We start from the raw sequence: 17909 nt of genomic DNA, 5'->3' as shown, positions 1-17909 counted from the left end.
CTCTGAAGTGGGATCCCGTTCGCGTGCAGTAATTCTTCCAACTGCCTTGCATATGCTTCTGCAGCAACAAGCCGCTCCTTCATAGGGCCTTCCGATTGTCGAGCCCATGTTGGTACACGCATTGTTGCGCGTACAGAATACAGTTGCTGCATGACGAGCTGGCAGCGTCGCGTTTGATCTCACATACGACAGCTCGAGCAGGCAGTAGTGACATGCTTCTGCCGTGCACTCGATGTTGGACGCGCAGATGAATTCGTGGAAGCCATCAAGAGAACGCCCGGGGTTTCGGCATGATGAGCTGATAGTGTGGAGTCGTTGCACTAAGATGAGATGCGAGATGTTGGATTGCGGGGGTGCGCTAGCCGAGGCGGTTCACACCTATTGATCACTTTCAGGGTGATTGCGCTGCTGTGCGCCATTGATATCTGCAATTACTGTGAAGGTAACAAGAACTGCCACTATCGTTCGTACAGTTGTGTTGATGCGGCTATTACATACCACAAGCGATGAAGGGCATGAGTGGTCGATTGGTGTTGGTCGATTGTGAGTATTAGTTGTATCGGGGTATACTGTCAGATCTTCGACCAAGATAGAATGGCTTGCATTGCCTAGGTCAGATGCAGTCGTGCCTTAAATTATAGTCGTGGTTAGAGGAGGAGCAGGAGGAGGAGGAGACGTCGCTTTCCAAGGCGTCGTCCTTACTGCTGCTCTCGCCATCCTTATCGCTGTCGTCGCTGTCGTCGCTGTCGTCGCTGTCGCTTTCCTGCGCCGCTAGTCTTGCCTATGCGTCGACCAGGACCCGTAGAGCGTAGCAGACGAACTCGATCATGTAGCCAGCGCAGCGCGCCTGACTCTCCGACTTCTGCAGTCGAGAAATGGGCCGTTTATTGAACATCTGTCGCTTCCCGCTCCCCAGCCACCGCCTCATCTCTAGCGAGCGTCGACAGCTCTTCTACGCTTCTCTCCGCTGATGCTCCGTTCGCTTCACCGCCCGCCGCAGCTCAACCGGACAGCTGGGTCTGATGCGCCAGATGCATAAGATTGCGGTTTGATATTGTTCTAGCCCGCCTGTCCTCTCAAATCAGTCAGCCTTCTCTGTCTCTGCGACGTGAGCGTTGATAAACTGCACCTGTGCCTGCTTTTTGTGCGCTTGCTTTATCAATCTCCACACTGCGGGTCGCTCGCTGATAACGCTGGCTACATCGCAGGAAACGCACGTCGCACCGTCGCTGCTCTCTGCTGCATACGCAATAAAGTCTGCAGGCAAAGGGCCGCGCCCTCGGAGGTCTAAGCGAACGAAGCAGTGCCCACCAAGCCGTCCGCTTCGACGTAGAGCTCAGCTTTGATCAGCCTTTTGAACGACGTGCTCTTGTTAGTGGTGCGCCCATCTCGCTGCATCTGGACTACAATGCGCCAACCACGGCCTGTTAGAGACGTCGTATTCGACAGCTCGTGCATGCGGCAAGCCCATCAAATAAGGTAACGCCAAGGCGGTATCTTAGCCAGCCACTGCAGGGAAGCGATGGAGCTAAAGGCCGGCATCACCGCTAGCCACAGTCTGGTGTTCAGCTTCGGGGCTGATTGAGTTTGTTACCACGACCGCTTCCAGTAATTGCATCGACAGCGTCCGCCGTCCCAGCACTGTATTGGGAATTGACCATACACAATCCGCCTTTCCATGCCGCCTAATGCAGAATCACACCATGTCAGCCAATAGTCATATGTGAGCTTGCAAACACTCAGCTACCTCATGAACGGATTCTAGAACGCGGAGGCACAATCGTAGCAGCCGCTCTCCACATCAATTCCTGTCCGGCATTTTTCCAGCAGTGCTTTTCATATCCATGCTAGCACTAATTTTCATCACGATATATCTTTCTCCACTCGTCCGCTCTTCGCTCTTGTTGTCTATTAATGAACACTCAGAAGTCTCTCATTCTGGGGCTATATTCTCCATCGAGGCCTTTATCAGCTCCACTGACCGTGTGTTTGACGTCGAAGCTTCATTCTTTCAATCCCATAATATCCTCCTTGCTTCTTTTCCAGACGCGAAGCATACCCCGCCGCCGATTTGGTACTGCGTTGACTACCACTATGCCCCAAACTACCAACGAGCCGCCCGCGGATTCGGGAACACCAGTCCCGAGGAAACTTGTCCTCTGTTTCGATGGCACTGGAAACGTGTTCGAGGGCAACACCTCGGATACCAACATTGTCAAACTATACGACAAGTTTGACAGGAAAGACCCCATGCAGTACCACTACTACCAAAGTAAGTGACTTCCAACTCTCAGCGGTACATGGTTGGCTGACTATTTAATCGCACAGCCGGAATTGGCACATACACTGTCGATGGGGGTCCTATCAACAAGGGTCCCATTGGTAAAATCCAGTCGTGGATCTCTAAAACCATCGACAACGGTTTTGCTACTACCTTCGATGCCCATGTTATCGCAGGCTATCGCTTCATCATGAAGTACTACAAGGAGGGGGACAAGATCTATTTGTTCGGCTTCTCAAGGGGTGCCTTTACCGCCCGCTTCCTTGCGCGCATGATATACAAAGTTGGCCTGCTTTCTGAAGGCAATGAGGAGATGGTCCCTTTTGCATACGATCTGTATCAACAGTATGAGAAAGGCAAGCAACCCAACCCTGAGCAGGAGCAGAAAAATTCTGCACAAGCAAAAGAGCCAGCCCACAAGGCGACCAAGAGCTCGGAAACTGAGCCCCTCATCAATTCCAACAGCGCGGGCGCGGACCAATATGTGAAACCCGACGCGCAACAGCTGAAGAAGAACAAGCTTAATGCTTTCAAAGAGACTTTCTGCCGTGCAGAGGGTGCTGACAATTCAGGCGTTAAAGTGCACTTCTTGGGCATATTTGACTGCGTCAGCAGTGTCGCAGTCTTAGATAGCCCCTTCGGCAAGCCTCCTAAGGCTGTCTCTGTTTTCGGAACTGCTCGTCACGTTCGCCATGCCGTCGCTGTTGATGAGCATCGCGTCAAGTTCAAAGCAGCGCTGCTCCATCAAGACCTTCGCCTCCCTGATGCTGATAAAGAAAAGATCAAAGAAGTCTGGTTCCCCGGAAATCACGGCGACATTGGTGGAGGATGGCCAGCTCCGTATGTTGAAGGCGAGATCCAACCCAAGCCCTGGTGGCGAAGAGTATTTCTATCCTGGAAGGACCCTATCCCCTCTAATCGGGGCACGGATCCCTATCAGATGAGCGATGTGCCTCTTGCTTGGATGATCCGCGAGTTGGAGATGCTAGGAGAAAAGGATCCAAAATCAGCAATCAAATGGAACTGGAAAAAGAACGGGTTCAAGGAAAACTTCTTCCTGAAAATACGCCAAGCGTACGAAAGCCCGATGCATGACACACTCAAGATCGGAGGTGGAGCCTCACTGTTCAAAGTCATGCTGTGGAACTTCATGGGTACGCACACGTGAACAATCCGAGACAATCTGTAGCTAACACATTCAAAACAGAACGGCTGCCGTTCCGACGTTGGGAATATATATGGGACAAGAAGGACTCCAAGTACAAGTGGGATTATATTGCATGGCCATTGAATAGGGGATGGGCACGAGACATTCCTGAAGGGGCACTTTTGCATGCCTCTCTTCTGAAGCGACTAGAGAGTGACAGGCATACAATGACAGGTGACAAACTTTTGGAGGAAGGTGAGAAGGGTTCGAAGTATCTTCCGTCCAACAATCAAGGGGACGATCATATCTCACCTTGTTTGGAGCCTGACAATTTTAAACCCAAGAAGAAATCGGAGGATAAGGGCAGGACATTTGAGGGCGTGGTTGAGCCTCCTGGTATCCACAGCATTTATAAGCTCAAGAGCCATGACGGGTAACAGCAGCCGTCTGGGATTTCGGTAGCTGTTAAACACCGCTGCTGCCTTTGGCGAATATTACAGGTGATGGTATGTTGTCTGTGAGTTTCTTGGCGCGTCGGACTGAAAAACGGCTTGCCTGCCACATGAGTACATCGTCGCGGCTAGCAACAGCTATCTAGGGTTTTGGCGGCTAATATCTGTGTTGGTTTCTCTTCAATCTAGATTCTGTTGTGCGTAGGGATAATAGTCTTGGCTCGGGGTAGAGATTAATCCATTACCGATGAATCATCAAAACGTACTCCAGTAGGAGGAAGATACCTGGTCTTTTTTCTTGGTCATGTAGGCGGCTAGCGGTGGAAGACAGCAATTCCCATGATGATAGGAAACACCGCCAGCAAAGCAAAGGGTTCGGTCCCGATTGCGCTGTAGAAAATCGGGTAGAAGATGGAGTATCGATCATTATATATCTGTCTTAGTTTCATAACCATTGCGGCGTTGTTAGGAGAATAGATATGCAAATCGTTGTAGCCATGAAATCTCGAATGCGGGGGTCCTGACAACACGTTTGCATCGCGGAGGGTCTTATAGGCTCTGATGTGTTTGTATCACGGATCTCCCATGGAGAGTCACCGGCCCGACAGCATGGCTGGTACTGACGCTAGTTGAGTAATCATGAGCTCGATAGCATAGTCGCGACACCTTGTTAAGGTTTCTGAGAGTCGGGGCGACTATTGATGAAGGAGGGGTACCCTGCTGAACCTGTAGGCTCACATAAGCTACGGTCGCGTGCCTTAAATATCCAATACATCACCGTGATAGGGCCATGATGACTTCTCAAAGATTTCCCCTCGAACAAATGTACACATATACCACACTGCCTCCCCACATATTTACTATATCTTACTAGAAGATTTGGAACTGTAAGATGAGGCACGAAAGCGTGCGAACTTTAAAGTTCCTTAGCGGGTTGGCGCGGAGTCGGAGTCTTGCCTAGTCAGACCAAGTCGCACACGTCCAATCGTAACAGCAACGACCACAGCAAATATCCGCGAATGTCTCCGAGTTTCAGTCCATATCTCATGCAACGTCTCGGCGTGCGTCGTCGATCAACATGGGAGTAACTAATCTTCACCCTGAATTAACTAAACAGCTGTCTTTTGACTGGTTTGGACTCTGTTATGCTTTCTCATCTTCTTCTTTCCTGCCCACCACCAACTACGTTCACTCCTTGTAAACATGCGTACCTCAGCCCTATTCAATATCGTTGCGACATTCGGCTGCGCAGCTGCTCAACGCACTATCCTAGGGTTTAACTCCGGCGCCTCAGACGACCAGGGCAACCCAAAGTCCCAGCGGGACTTCGAGCGAGAGTTTAGAGCTGCACAGAATCTGGAGGGAGCACCCGGTGGAATCAATACTATTCGCCTGTATTCCAATGTCCAGTGGGAGACCGAGAGCACACCGATCGCTGCACTTTCAGCTGCGGTTGCGACGAATACGAGCCTTCTTCTAGGCATCTGGGCCTCGGGCACTGACAGCATCGGCAACGAGCTCAACGCACTAGAAGCAGCCCTCGAAGAGCATGGCTCTGATTTGGCGGATCTAGTCGTGGGTATCTCGGTTGGGAGCGAGGACCTTTATCGCATCTCAGCATCTGGTGTGCGTAACGAGGCTGGAATTGGAAATGATGCAGACACAATTGTGCGGTTCATCAGGGATGCTCGCGCACGCCTGAACAATACGGCACTCGCAGACAAGCCTTTTACGCACGTCGACTCCTGGAGCGCTTGGGTGAATAGCTCCAACGCGGCTGTCATCGATGAGGTGGACTTCGTTTCCGTCAACATCTTTCCATTCTACGAGGATCCCATCGACAACAGAATTGAAAACGCAGGTGGCATCTTTAATAGTGCCTTGACTGCTACTGAAGCCGCTGCTGGCGGTAAGGACGTTTGGATCACCGAAACTGGTTGGGCATATAGCGGTCCTGCGTTGGGTGCTGCCGAATCTACACTCGACAATGCCGCTACGTATTGGCAGGAGGTTGGCTGTAGGCTCTTCGGCAGACACAACGTCTTCTGGTATACCCTTCGTGACGCCAACCCCGGGAACGAAGTCAAATTTGCCGTCACCGACAACCTCAGCACCACTCCTCGCTTCAACCTGACTTGCCCGGCAGGCAGCGAGAATCTGACGCTCCCTGCTCCCATTGACGTCGTATCCAGCCTCAATGCTACTGCTACTAGTGCAAGCTTCCTAACTTCAGTGTCTACGGTTAATTCAATCGCTATGTCACTATCTATGCTCAGTGCTCTAGCAGCGTGGGTGCTGTAGATATCAACACTGTCCTAGACCGCTTCTGTGTCTCTTTTGTTGACGTAATTCCACCATGTCTATTACAATTCTATAATGTCCAAGTTTACCATGTACGCCGGTGCAGTTGTGCCGTTGCCAAATCTATACTTCACCGAGACCGGCGCTGAGGACGCGAAATACTATCATGTAAATATAGTATAAACTATGTCGCAAGGCTGTGCCAATGTCAACACCCTTTCTCACCGGGACTGCATTCGCTGTAAGGACCGAATCTTTTGCAGCACATCGAATGTCGATCATTTGGGCCATCAAGACCACGCTCTTCGTTCAACAGAAGTAAGGTGCAACGTACTCAGATACTACAAAAGTCGTAAGCCGGTGCGGCGGTACCGCCGCGGACTTTTTACTTCCGTATCTGACTAAGATCGCGATCGCACTCGGCGTAGAAGAAGCGGGAACCAAAGGAACAAGACACGTCGTAAGCTGTCCAGTGCCAGGCCTCGACTTCACCAAGACGCGAAGCACTGCGCCTACTGTACGCATCGTGCATCAATGCCGATGCTGGGCTTCCGCATCACCAAGACCGTACTCCTCCTCGACAAAGCAACATGCGAATCTGCGCAGTATGGGCTTTAAGGTGATGTCGATGCGATCGGAGCCCAAGAAGCGGTCAATAGAATATACAGGTGGTAATCCGGTGCTTACTTCGGCCAGCACGGAGTCCACAACGTCAAGCAGATCATGGCAACTCTGCGATCAACGATAAAAGCCGTTGTACAGCGCACATATCTGCAAACCACCATAGCAGGCCTTTTGCGAACAAGTCCAGGACCGCGCACCAAGTATCTAACAACAATCCAACATCTTCACACTCCATACACGCCCTTACTCCATTCATGATGCCTTCACTTTCCATTCTCCTGGCTCTCGGTGCCATGAGCAGCATTGCCACAGCCGACAACATCTACACTTACACCAAGCCCGGCTGCACAGGCCCAGCCTTCTTCTTCAAAGACATTGACCACAACATCTGCGCCGTGTCCATCACCGGCAACGCGACATCTACAGCAGATGCAATTGCCAAGGGTCTCACAACCGTTGCGTCAGGCAAGCTCGAAGGTAAGTCATCAACATTTCTTGCTTCCCTAGCCCCCTGCGTGAAAGCTTCTAGAATCCAACTGACCACCCATCGCCCTCCTTGTACACAGTGCAAGAAACGGGTAAGAAGCACTTCCTAGCCTGGGACGAAGGCCCAGCATCCAATGCAGACGGCCCCTTACAATGCGGTACAATCTCCAAGAACATTGCGGTCAAGCAACGCGAAACATGCATTTCAGGCTCTCTACACGGATTCTCGTGGACTGAACCTGGCGCCGATGGAAAGGATTCAAACGACTTTGACATGGATGACGCCGATGATGTCAACGGAAAGGTCAAGAGGCAGGCCAACAACGATCCAATCTGGACGTGCACTGGTTCCACTGATCCCGATGCTGTTTTTATCGGTGGCAAGGTAAGTGTTTTGATGTGTTGCAATATGGGCATGCGAATGCGTAGACTGACCAAGGGTTACACTGCAGCACTACAACATTGACGATATACCTGCGGCAGACAAGGACGCGTTGATGGAGATGGCTATGAATGACGCCACCCCGCCTGCTGAATTTGAAAAGTATGTGTTTACACCAGACTTCTAGACGTAGTGTAGGAAGGAAGGGGAGATTGGCTCCAAGCAGAAGTTGGAGAGAGAGGGATAGAGAGGGGGTCATGATGTAATGCCATACCATTGTGTCGCGCGCGACGTCTGTAGCGGAAAGTGGTATATACTGCATTACGTCAAGTATCAATGCCAGGTTGCTTTCTTGATCTGTGTACCTTGCAGTAATGCATCTCAGATGGCTACAAATCCTCGATTCATCTACAGCTCATCCCTCACCGCATCTTCTCCTTTACTTAAATCCGGCATACCCATAATCTTGACTACCAGACTCGTCCACCCAGTGAAGTGTTGTGTCCGCTGCCCCTTACCCGTTTCAGGGTTATATTGCTCCCAGGCAAAGCCGGTTTCCTTCCAGCTCTCGTACACAGTATTGACCAGGTTCTTGCGGAGTTCAGTGTAAATCTTGGTTGCACGGGCGCGGTGGGGACCGGGGTGGGTTGCGATGTTCTGTTGTTCATATGTTAGTATATGATATACGTGATGGAAGGGGAAATGAGAAGGAAGCAGGACAACTCTGGGATGTGGGAAACTTACGAGTAACTGGCTCACAGCCAGATAATTGATTGGCATCCAAACAGGCCCACGCCAGTAGTCCTCCGCCGTGTGATAAAACTCGTCACTCTTGCTCAGACTTCTGATGCCGTATGGACTCCACAGCTCCTCCTCATCTTCGATAAGATCAAGCACGTCGCTCAACCTCTCGCTGTCCTTGTCGACGAGGCCAGTCAGAAAGGGGAACAAGGAAATGTACCCCTTGTGGCAGACCAGTGAGTGCTCTTCATAGTCATCGATAGTGGCATCGCAGTACGCCTTCTCTTTCTTGGACCAGTGGAGGTCATCGATGTTGCGTACAATGGCTTCATCGTAGCGCGCGAATTCCGCCGCATCATCTTCTTCGTCGAGGTAGATTGCGATGCGCTTGATTGCGCGAGTCATCATGCCCATCCAGCTGATCAAGTCGACGTGCAGCTCACCGGGGTGTGGTGGCTGAGGGCGAGGATAATCGTCGAGACCAGAGGTAAGGATGTGCGAGGGTGTGCGTCCGCGCCAGCGGTAGCCCTCCTTGGTGGAGAATGCCTCTCTGTCGTAGCTTTTGATGTCGCCGGCCTGTGTCTTGCGGTACCAGAAGTAGTTGCGCTTGAGGAGGGGGTAGAGCGAGCGAAGGTATTCTAGGGCGGCTTCGCGGTTCGAGAGTTGCATCGAGTACGACTTTTCTTGTTGCAGCTTCTCGCTGCTGGTATCGGTCTTGATGGCATCGAGTTTGTCGAGGAAGGATGTGATGACCATGAAAAGCGTTGGTGGGTTGGCGTAGTGAGGATACTGGACCTGGAACTCTTCTGGCACTTTGCTGCGGGCTTCAGCGCCGAGGATCTGTTCGCGACCAATCCAGCCGTCCTCATCCATGAGCTTGAACCAGCTCTTGATGATATCGAGAGTGAGATCAGCATCCCAGTCGATGACGGGTAGGAGATGGAAGCCTTCATCCCAGAGGAATCCGCGGGGGAAGAAGGGTCGCGATGGAATGGCTGTGAACAACTCAGATGGTCCTTCAAGCTGAGCTTGGTTCCTGCTTCGCGCCTCAGCAGCCTCTTCCCAAAAGCCTTCGCTATCCTCCTCATAGGCAGGGTCGTAAGATCGGTCGACGCGAGAGTCACCGAAAAAGTAGCCGATGCCACCGATCAGGTTTGAGAACAGCGACTTGGAGAACTCCTCGTAGCGTTCCTTGACAAACGGCGCTTGAGGCTTGAAAATTTCCGTGAAGCGAGTCGAGAAGCTTGAAGTGACGGATTCGATTTGCTGTGTGAGGTCCTCAGACGTGATTTTCTCCGGCGCAGACCGAGACGAGAAGATGACGTCGAACTCAAAGGGACCCTCAAAGACCTTCTGAACTAGGTGCATGTTTCCACGACCGGGTAGATGTTGGATCGTGTAGACTTGGGCGGGGGGTGGAGGGTTCTGCTCGCCGTACTTGGGGACCAAGACGTCGATCTGGCCCTTCATGTGTGCGAACATCATGGCCTTGACCTGCCATAACGCCTCTTCCGGTACCTGCCCGCTATGTGCCAACGTTCGGTCCAGCGGCTTCTCGTCGTAGCTTGGATGTCCGGTAACAGGATGGTCGCCCTTGCCCTCAGTGACTCTAATCTCGAACTCGCCCAGTTCTTTGGTCTGCCCCTTCAGGACCACGTCACCCTCAATGCCGGGTTCTGAAGGGTCGGCATCTGCAATTTCCAGGTTACCCAAGCCCTCGAGTGTGTTGTACCAAACGACTGTCGTTCGTAGGTTCGGGCCGGCGTCTTCTCGTGGTGTGCCCTTGATCCTCGCACCCCAGCTACCGCCATGCTCTCCGCCAGGGAATTTGATGAACTCGGTGGTGATGTCGATCTTGTTCGCAGGGTCGTGGATCGTCTGCCGGCCGCCGCTGCGCACATCGTATTCGTCCCAACCGTAGCCGTCGAGCTCGTGTTGTTCGCAAGTGTGACGGAAGTCTACATGATTAGCCACGAATCTCTGCCGAGCTTGCGATTTCAGACTTACTATGCTGCACGCTTTGGTAATCCTCAACTCGCGTCCACATAAGACCTCCCATCACACTCTTCGGTATGCGTGGCCGGACTCCAAAGTAGAGGTTTGGCCGGTAGGGTCCCCATAGCAAGCTCGCATTGGTTGCTTTCTCAACCTCTGCAACCTGCGCACTCACGAGGGGCAATTGAAGAGCGAAAAGACATGTGAGCCCCTTCCAAAGAGTGCCATGTCGACATTCGCGCGTCATGGTGTTGTGTGAAGCTGGAGCTGCTGGAGCTGCCGGACCTGGTTGGAGCTTTGTGGGGACACATTTCGCGGAGGCCGGGGAAATCCCAGGCGCTGATTGGCTGATGTAGGGGGGCACTTCCTACACGTCCGTCTCTACTTTCGAGCATATGGAACCATATGGACTGTGTTGTGTTAACATACGTGTGGAAAACTTATCCAATCTATCACGAAGAAGCGATGAAACCGGTATGGGCAATGATGTGGCATCGTGATTATCTCAATCTACCGCGCTCGAATCCTTCCAAGGATTCCGAACTGATGTGATTACTACATGTAGCTTCGCTCGACGTAACCTGAGCCCCTTCTGTTATGGTCAGACTACGAAAAAAAAAACCGTAAAAGGTACAAGGGAAGAGAGGGCGCTATACCATAAACTCTATCATGAGCGTAGGCCGTGCCATGACACCACAAGGCGTATCCTGCCCCATACATCGGCGCAATGTCTTCCTGCTTCGCGGTGTGTTCAAGGCAGACAGTAGAATCTGTCGCATGGCATCGCAGCGCCGTGCACCTAGGCGTGGGCCACGAGATCAACCCTTTTGTCCTCCATGACCAAAGATGTAACCATGAATCTCCGTCTCAATACCACGCTATCAACTCCTACTAGGTGAAAGCGGCCTATTGAATCCACCTTGCCGATTCATGTACTGCCTAGCTTGCAACTGCTTATCCTTCCTAACCCCAAAGTTCTTATCATTCCCGGGAACCTTTGTATTCTTCGTACTTTTGAACCCGCCAAAGCCCATGACTTTCAGCATCTCCCACTCGTCGTCGTCCATGTCGTCTGGCTTCTGCCGCTCGTCCTTCATCTCGACGTCGGGTGTGCCTTCTTCTTCCTTCTTGATTGGGTGGTCGACGGCAGAGGACCGAGGGCCAGTTGGGGGTTTGCTTGAACCGTGGGTTGGTGGTGCGCCGGGGTTTCGTGGACCTTTTGGTGGTGAGCGGTCACGGAAGGATGGGCGCGAGTCTCGATCTCCTGCTGCTGCTCTCCTATCATCACGGCCTCGTCCGCGGTCGTGCCCTCGCCCTCGTCCTCTATGTGCACCCCCTCGTCCACTATTTTCACGCTCGTCTTTGCGGAAAGGCGATCTTGAGCGGTAGCGCGTGTCGCGTCGGCTGCCGCGCTCTTGGGGACTGCGCGATCGGTTGCGTCGCTCTGTGGGGGTGCCGCCTCGTTCGCGAGCTTCGCGTGGTTCCCGGCGGCTGTCGCGCGCGAAGGGGTCGCGGTAAGGCTCGCGTGGTCGCTCGTTATCTGCCATGATGTGGGGTGGGGTGTGTGCTGTGCGGGAGAGGTTGGCGCAAAGGGAACAATTTGGATCGCCTGGTAAGTTTGGACGCCAAGGCTGCCATCTCAGCCCTGCCGAATGGCGTAACGGCTGCCTACGATTCGCAACCATACGACTTGTACATTCCCAGCTGATCAAACACGTCAGGCGAAGAGAAAACGATGCAATGCTACAATGACTTATTCCAACTGCATTGGGGAAAGTGCAGGGCCTTGACGATGTCATTTCCCTCCTAGTCGCTACTACTGCATCCTGGGAAGACGCGACATTATGTGTCAGTAAGAATGTATCTAGAGGCAAAGGAGTCTGTAGACAATTCCATTGTACTTTATCCCCTGCGCGTTGCGCGCGTCTTCCAATCATCAACCACCGCCGGAACGCCATAGCAAGAACGCCTGGGGTATCTCAGAATCTCAATCCAAACTCGCGACCAGCGCCGGAACAGTCCACGAGGGACACTCAGATTTCGTCCTCCTCCTCATCGAAGTCGTCCTCGGAGCCCATGTCATACAAGATCCTTCCACCTTCACCAGCACCTTCACCCTTCTGCGCATCAAAGTAAGGTAGTACAACACCCTCCCTCGCCTGCTTCTGCTTATCGGTGAGACCAAGGTTGAAGGTAGACTCAATATCCTGGTCTGCAGCGTTGACAAGGCCAATAACCGTCTCGTTGGCGTATCCAGGGACCTGGTCGAGGAGTATGACGAACTCCTGCTTAAGGGTACCGGTGGGGATGCCAGGGATGGGAGCGTGGTAGTCGGAGTGCCGCGGTGCGCGGAGGAAGTAGGTCTCGCCTTCTGGACGACCGGACTTGCGTCGGAACTCTGCTTCGAGGACGATGCCGCGGTGGTCGTTGGCGTCAAGGCACTGGACGACACCTTCGGCGCCTTGAAGCAAGCCCCAGGTCGGCTCAGGCAGGCTACGCTCTTTGGCGGCTTTGGCGGCCAGGCAATGAGCAAAGGACTTGCAGGTGACGATTGAGGTAGCCATGTATTTGACCAGCTCCAGTGGCTGTGGGGCGTATGGTGATTCTGGTCGAGCATCTAGCACATCTTGGTGGTAGACGCTGACGAGAGTGGAGGTGAACTTGTTGGCGACGAGATTGAAGAGACTAGTCATCTCGACCCCCTTGTTGTTGAGAAGTTCATACAGGTTGTCGACGATGACGAGGCTCTCTTTCGCGTCGCTCATGGCCTTGCGCAGGTCGTGCATGATCTCATCGCCAGTCGTGCCGAAGCCTTGGACGGTGCGGATGGGTGCGACTGATGGCCGAGACTCAAAGGTGACAAACACAACGTTGACATTGCGCGAGAGTGCGCGGCGAGCAATCTCAGCGATGAATGAGTCTGCGCGCTGATTGAGATCATCGAGAACGAGTGTGAAGGGTGATGCGTTGGTGCGGACATTGAGGACCCTGGACATGAGATGGACGGCATGGCGCTGGTATTGCGCCAGGGAGAATGGCTTATTCATCGGAGATGGAAGTGGAAGCTCACACACGCGCTTACGGACACCAGTGAAGTTACGGTTGTCGCGCTTGATCCAGCTCTTGCAGTCTCTGGACCGGATCCTGACCTTTCTCGGGCGACGATCTTCAAAGCCACCGTCGAAGTCTATCTCGCGGGCTAGTAGCTCTTGATACTTCTGGTCCTCCTGATACTCAGCTGTAGCGGCGACTGCAGCCAGGTGAATGGTCAGCTCAGCGTAGATGTATGCTAGGTTGTCTCGCTCGACGTCAGCCGACTGTGCGGAATTGACAAGCAACCTCATGTTGTAGTCCGATGTGACTCTTCAATGACGCGGAAGATATGTGGCGGACGAATTGAACGAAGATCGTGGAAATTGGATCATAGAATGGAGTGTGGGATAGAAGGTAGGTGGAGAGAAAGTTTGAAACTGAAGTAGTAAAAAGGGGAAACTTCAACTGTGCGAAAAAGGCTGGGACTAGCGAGAGGAGGCTGGCATCCGTGAGGATGGGAGATGGCAGGCTGATGACGACTGAGTTGACATACCTGGAGTGAAGGTGAAAGGGCAGCCCGTGCAGGAGGCAAGCTGAAGTTTGGCCTCGAATTGACGAAAGAACCGAGAGCGATATATGGTACCGATAAGAATCTGGTTCCCGTCCTTGGAATTTCCAAACACAACTATTATTATCAGTTTTGGGCAAGTCGTGGTAGTGATGATGGTGTTTGTGAAGTCATTTTCGTGCGCGCTAAAGTGGGGAGGAAACTAGCGGCATTGTGGAGTTCCCCACTTAAGATGCACCGCGCATCCCATCGCCAAAGCACGTACATACATCAGTCAATATGCGGTATACATCATTATCTTCAACCCCGACATGACGAGTAACGCGCCATCATCGTCGTCGACGAAACCACCACGGCCTAGGTCTCCGCATTTTCCGCCCCACAATGCTCCGCGCGTCTGGTTCATTACTAGAGGAGCGTCGCCTATAGCTATTGCATTAGCACGACAAGTGCTTGAGCATGGCGATTACGTTGTCGCAGGCGTTATGCCGATTGAATTTGAGAAGAGAGAAGGCCAAAGTGAAGACTTTCGAACGTTTCTTGAAGATGTGAAGCAGACCGACCGGTGGCGGGAGCATCTGAGAGTAGTCGGATTGGACAGCAGGTGAGCATAAGATGATACGAATTAAAGTTTGGAGCTGTGCCCTGCTGACACGTCTTGGTGTGCAGGGTAGTTGGTCAATGCCAAGCAGCGGTTGCTGAGGCTGTTGAAGCATTCGGGCGAATCGACGTTTTGCTATGCGCGGCGAGCGAAGGTGATAACCCAGGACGTTATTGACTGATGCGAACTGACTTTCTCATTTGTGTAGCCGTGATCGGTTCGGTTGAAGAACTCGCTCAAACTAGCCGAACAAGAAGCCTGGTCGATGAGATCTTCGAGATCAACTTCTTCGCAAACGTCAACATCATCAAAGCCGTACTTCCAATCATGCGCGAGCGAAAGAACGGACACATCATTGTCATAACAGGAATTACTGGTCATCTCGGAACCCCAGGCCTAGGGATGTACTGCTCCTCACAATGGGCAGTCGAAGGATACTGTGACAGCCTCGCCTACGAAATCGCCCCCTTCAACGTGAAAATGTCCCTAGTCCAAGCCAACATGGAAGTCAACGTTCTCACGAACCGGATAACATCCGTTCCGCCCATGTCCGAATACCTCCAAGGCGAGAACCCCGCGCCCCTAGCCCGGGAAATCTTCTCTGGCCTTCTCGACAAGCTAGAAAGAATCGACAACCCCACAGCCCATCCTGTGTTCGACGAAAACGCCACCAAGTCGCCTGGAGACGAAAGTGTCGTTTCGGACGCTAACCCGGATGCGGAACCGACCATGGGTGATTTACTGAGCTCAGATACGGTGACGAGTTTGTATGCGCCGCTACCAGTGGCGGTGAAGAGTGATTTGATTGCGGAGACAGTACATGCGCTTACGGCTATTGGCGGGCACGATAATCCTCCTGCACGCCATATCGTGGGATCAGAAGGTGTCACCGCTGTGAAGGAGAAGCTGAAGACTACGAGTGAAGAGTTGGAGGATTTTATTGAAGTTAGTGGCGCTGTGGACATTATGCACAGGGACGGTGAGGCGATGATGGGTATAGGCATGGATCATGTGATGATGTAAGATAACGCGTGGCGTGGAAATAGAATAACACGTAGCATGGCGAGATCTTGTTCGTCTTAAAGACGCAACTATGGTCGGGTTTCGCACAGTCATGAGAGAGGTGTATCATCTATTAATAGCCAGTGTTCCACAAGTGGTTTGTCGTCATGTAACAATACAATTGAGGTCATGTTCACTCGAATCAACATTCTTGAAGAGTTTATTGTTGGAACTTTAGTTTACAGACTCACAGGCACAGTTTGGGTATTACAAAGAACCGTATAGTTCCTAGTCGCCTGATCCGGTGATCGGCCTCAAACAGTACTACCGTTATAGTATCTGACTCCATTATGACCGAACATGACTTTTGTTGGCGCTTTCTACAACAATGTGAAGTTATTCTTCCTTAGGAATTCTTCCAATCCAACAGGCTTTCCCCTGGCTTGTTCCTTTGCCCATTGCACTTGCTCTTTCATTGCTTTGCCATAATATCCATAATCGCGCTGTAGAACCCACATCTCATACAATGCATCTCTCAACCCCTCTGGCAAGAATTGTTTGAATAGCTCACCCGGCAGCTGTTGCTGCTTCACGACTGCTCCGGTGACCTTTTCGATGATAGCACATGCTTCATCCAGAGTATAAAGGTTTTCGGCGGCAGCGAGAAACTTGCCTTCATACTTTTCTGGATCGGCGAGGATGGCACCAATCCATTTTCCGGTATCGGTGATGTCGAGGAATGGAATTGCGGTATCGCCGCGCGCGCAGTTGGCGAGAATGAAGGAACCGTCATTGGATGGAGAGGGTCGGGGTGCCATGAAGGGAGAGAGAAAGTTCTGCATAAAGGAACCTGGGGCGAAGAATGCAGATTTCACTGGCAGACTGCGAATGTATTGTTCGATCTCGGCTTTGTCGTCAAAGTGCTCCACATTCTTCAGTTTCCCACCAGATATCTCGTATGGATGACTCATAGAGCTGTAAACGATGTACTTTACACCCGCTTCGAGTGCATTCTCACAAAGAGCCTTTGCTTGCTTGTTCTCGATCTCGCGTGTATTGCCTCCGAATTGCGTTGCTGTAAGGAAAAAGAGGAAGTCCACGCCTTTGACAGCTGCTTGTAGAGTAGAAGGCTCGTTGAGATCAGCTTGGACAAGCTCTGCACCTTTCAACTCGAGATCCTTCATTTTTGGGTTACTGAGATCTCGTGAAATAGCCCGAACGGTGTAGCGCTGCGAGAGCTCGGGATCGTCGAGCACAAAATGAGCAGTCGAGTTTCCCTGATTGCCCGTGGCTCCAAAAACCGCAAGAATAGATTTAGACATGCTGACGGTTGTGGTTTTATGTGTCAAATCGCTAGGGTGCGTAAACAATGTAGTGGAAGGAGGATAGAAGAAGAAGGCCGTGTAATGAATTGATTCCCTGTAGGTTCGTCTTCCATTTTGTAGAGAGACTCAACATTCCAGCTTCTCAAACTTGTCGTGCTGTACTGGGTCGGGTTGAAGAACGGGCCTACTACGGTGACCATACAAGCCTCAACGGAGAATACACGGCGTTAGAGTAGTCAAGACAACAACCCTGTTCACACCTCAATAATACCGAGGTAGTACCGGCGCTAATCAATCCCAGCTAGCATGCACCTGGAGTTAAAGTTATGACCAATAAGTGGTTAGAAGCCGGCGTATGGAGCAACTAACGACCGAGTCGGCGACGCGACTCGGCTTTAGTCCAGACAACCAACGGTCATAGCAGTGTATGTTGGAAGACCCATTTGGCACATCTCAAATCGTTACGCATGCTCGTATTATGCCATTGTTGTCTTGTATCAAATGTAGCAAGGCTCGATATCAGCTTGTCGTGTGTAAGGTGCTCAATCATGCCGACATTTGTATCGGCCGAGTAGTTCCCGCTAAAGCCGATACTCGGACTACGCGACTTTCGCTATGTCCATGATGCCTGAGACTATGATCTGAGTTTCAAACAACGACAATACAGAGTTACTAGAGGATATTCTACATTCAATCGAGCCTCAATAACAGTACGTATGATGGAAAGGAATATGTTCTGGCTCGGCTGTGTGTCTGGAAGGAACCATCACTGTTACGATCGCAGAATGCTGGCAGGGCATGATGCACCGCCCACTAAGACTACAAATCTACAACTTTGCGGCGAGATGGATATTCATAAATTTCCGGAAGATCTAGGCGAAATCTTGGAAAGAGGGGTTACAGAATTGTATATAGCGATACTATCATGCAGCAAATGAGCAATGCTATCCAACATCGTAGAAACACTTCAG

At 51.8% G+C, this 17909-nt stretch overlaps 8 protein-coding genes across 8 annotated transcripts; 4 read left to right on the top strand and 4 right to left on the bottom strand.

Moving 5' to 3' along the window:
• Positions 1-2094: 2094 nt before the first annotated feature.
• ALTATR162_LOCUS2782 (uncharacterized protein) lies at positions 2095-3865 on the top strand (the record flags this gene model as incomplete). The annotated part of the gene is made up of 3 exons (XM_043310388.1): positions 2095-2272; positions 2329-3435; positions 3489-3865. The coding sequence occupies 3 exons, from the start codon at positions 2095-2097 to the stop codon at positions 3863-3865; spliced, it is 1662 nt and encodes a 553-aa protein (XP_043166323.1).
• A 1218-nt stretch (positions 3866-5083) lies between these two features.
• On the top strand, positions 5084-6181 carry ALTATR162_LOCUS2781 (uncharacterized protein; the record flags this gene model as incomplete). The annotated part of the gene is made up of 1 exon (XM_043310387.1): positions 5084-6181. One exon carries the CDS (start codon positions 5084-5086, stop codon positions 6179-6181), a length of 1098 nt encoding a protein of 365 aa, XP_043166322.1.
• An 881-nt stretch (positions 6182-7062) lies between these two features.
• Positions 7063-7860, top strand: ALTATR162_LOCUS2780 (uncharacterized protein; the record flags this gene model as incomplete). The annotated part of the gene is made up of 3 exons (XM_043310386.1): positions 7063-7282; positions 7378-7676; positions 7744-7860. 3 exons carry the CDS (start codon positions 7063-7065, stop codon positions 7858-7860), a joined length of 636 nt encoding a protein of 211 aa, XP_043166321.1.
• Positions 7861-8081: 221 nt separating this feature from the next.
• Positions 8082-10656, bottom strand: ALTATR162_LOCUS2779 (uncharacterized protein; the record flags this gene model as incomplete). Its single annotated transcript, XM_043310385.1, has 3 exons — positions 8082-8330; positions 8418-10372; positions 10422-10656. The coding sequence occupies 3 exons, from the start codon at positions 10654-10656 to the stop codon at positions 8082-8084; spliced, it is 2439 nt and encodes an 812-aa protein (XP_043166320.1).
• Positions 10657-11290: 634 nt separating this feature from the next.
• Positions 11291-11956, bottom strand: ALTATR162_LOCUS2778 (uncharacterized protein; the record flags this gene model as incomplete). The annotated part of the gene is made up of 1 exon (XM_043310384.1): positions 11291-11956. One exon carries the CDS (start codon positions 11954-11956, stop codon positions 11291-11293), a length of 666 nt encoding a protein of 221 aa, XP_043166319.1.
• A 486-nt stretch (positions 11957-12442) lies between these two features.
• On the bottom strand, positions 12443-13753 carry ALTATR162_LOCUS2777 (uncharacterized protein; the record flags this gene model as incomplete). The annotated part of the gene is made up of 1 exon (XM_043310383.1): positions 12443-13753. The coding sequence occupies one exon, from the start codon at positions 13751-13753 to the stop codon at positions 12443-12445; it is 1311 nt and encodes a 436-aa protein (XP_043166318.1).
• Positions 13754-14321: 568 nt separating this feature from the next.
• ALTATR162_LOCUS2776 (uncharacterized protein) lies at positions 14322-15634 on the top strand (the record flags this gene model as incomplete). Its single annotated transcript, XM_043310382.1, has 3 exons — positions 14322-14614; positions 14680-14765; positions 14820-15634. 3 exons carry the CDS (start codon positions 14322-14324, stop codon positions 15632-15634), a joined length of 1194 nt encoding a protein of 397 aa, XP_043166317.1.
• A 359-nt stretch (positions 15635-15993) lies between these two features.
• On the bottom strand, positions 15994-16935 carry ALTATR162_LOCUS2775 (uncharacterized protein; the record flags this gene model as incomplete). Its single annotated transcript, XM_043310381.1, has 1 exon — positions 15994-16935. The coding sequence occupies one exon, from the start codon at positions 16933-16935 to the stop codon at positions 15994-15996; it is 942 nt and encodes a 313-aa protein (XP_043166316.1).
• Positions 16936-17909: the final 974 nt, after the last annotated feature.

The sequence above is a fragment of the Alternaria atra genome (genome assembly GCF_907166805.1).
Source record: "Alternaria atra isolate CS162 genome assembly, contig: 22, whole genome shotgun sequence".
Lineage (NCBI taxonomy): Eukaryota > Fungi > Ascomycota > Dothideomycetes > Pleosporales > Pleosporaceae > Alternaria > Alternaria atra.
The sequence above is the reverse complement of the archived record's forward strand: the minus strand, read 5'-3'. Positions and strand labels throughout refer to the sequence as shown.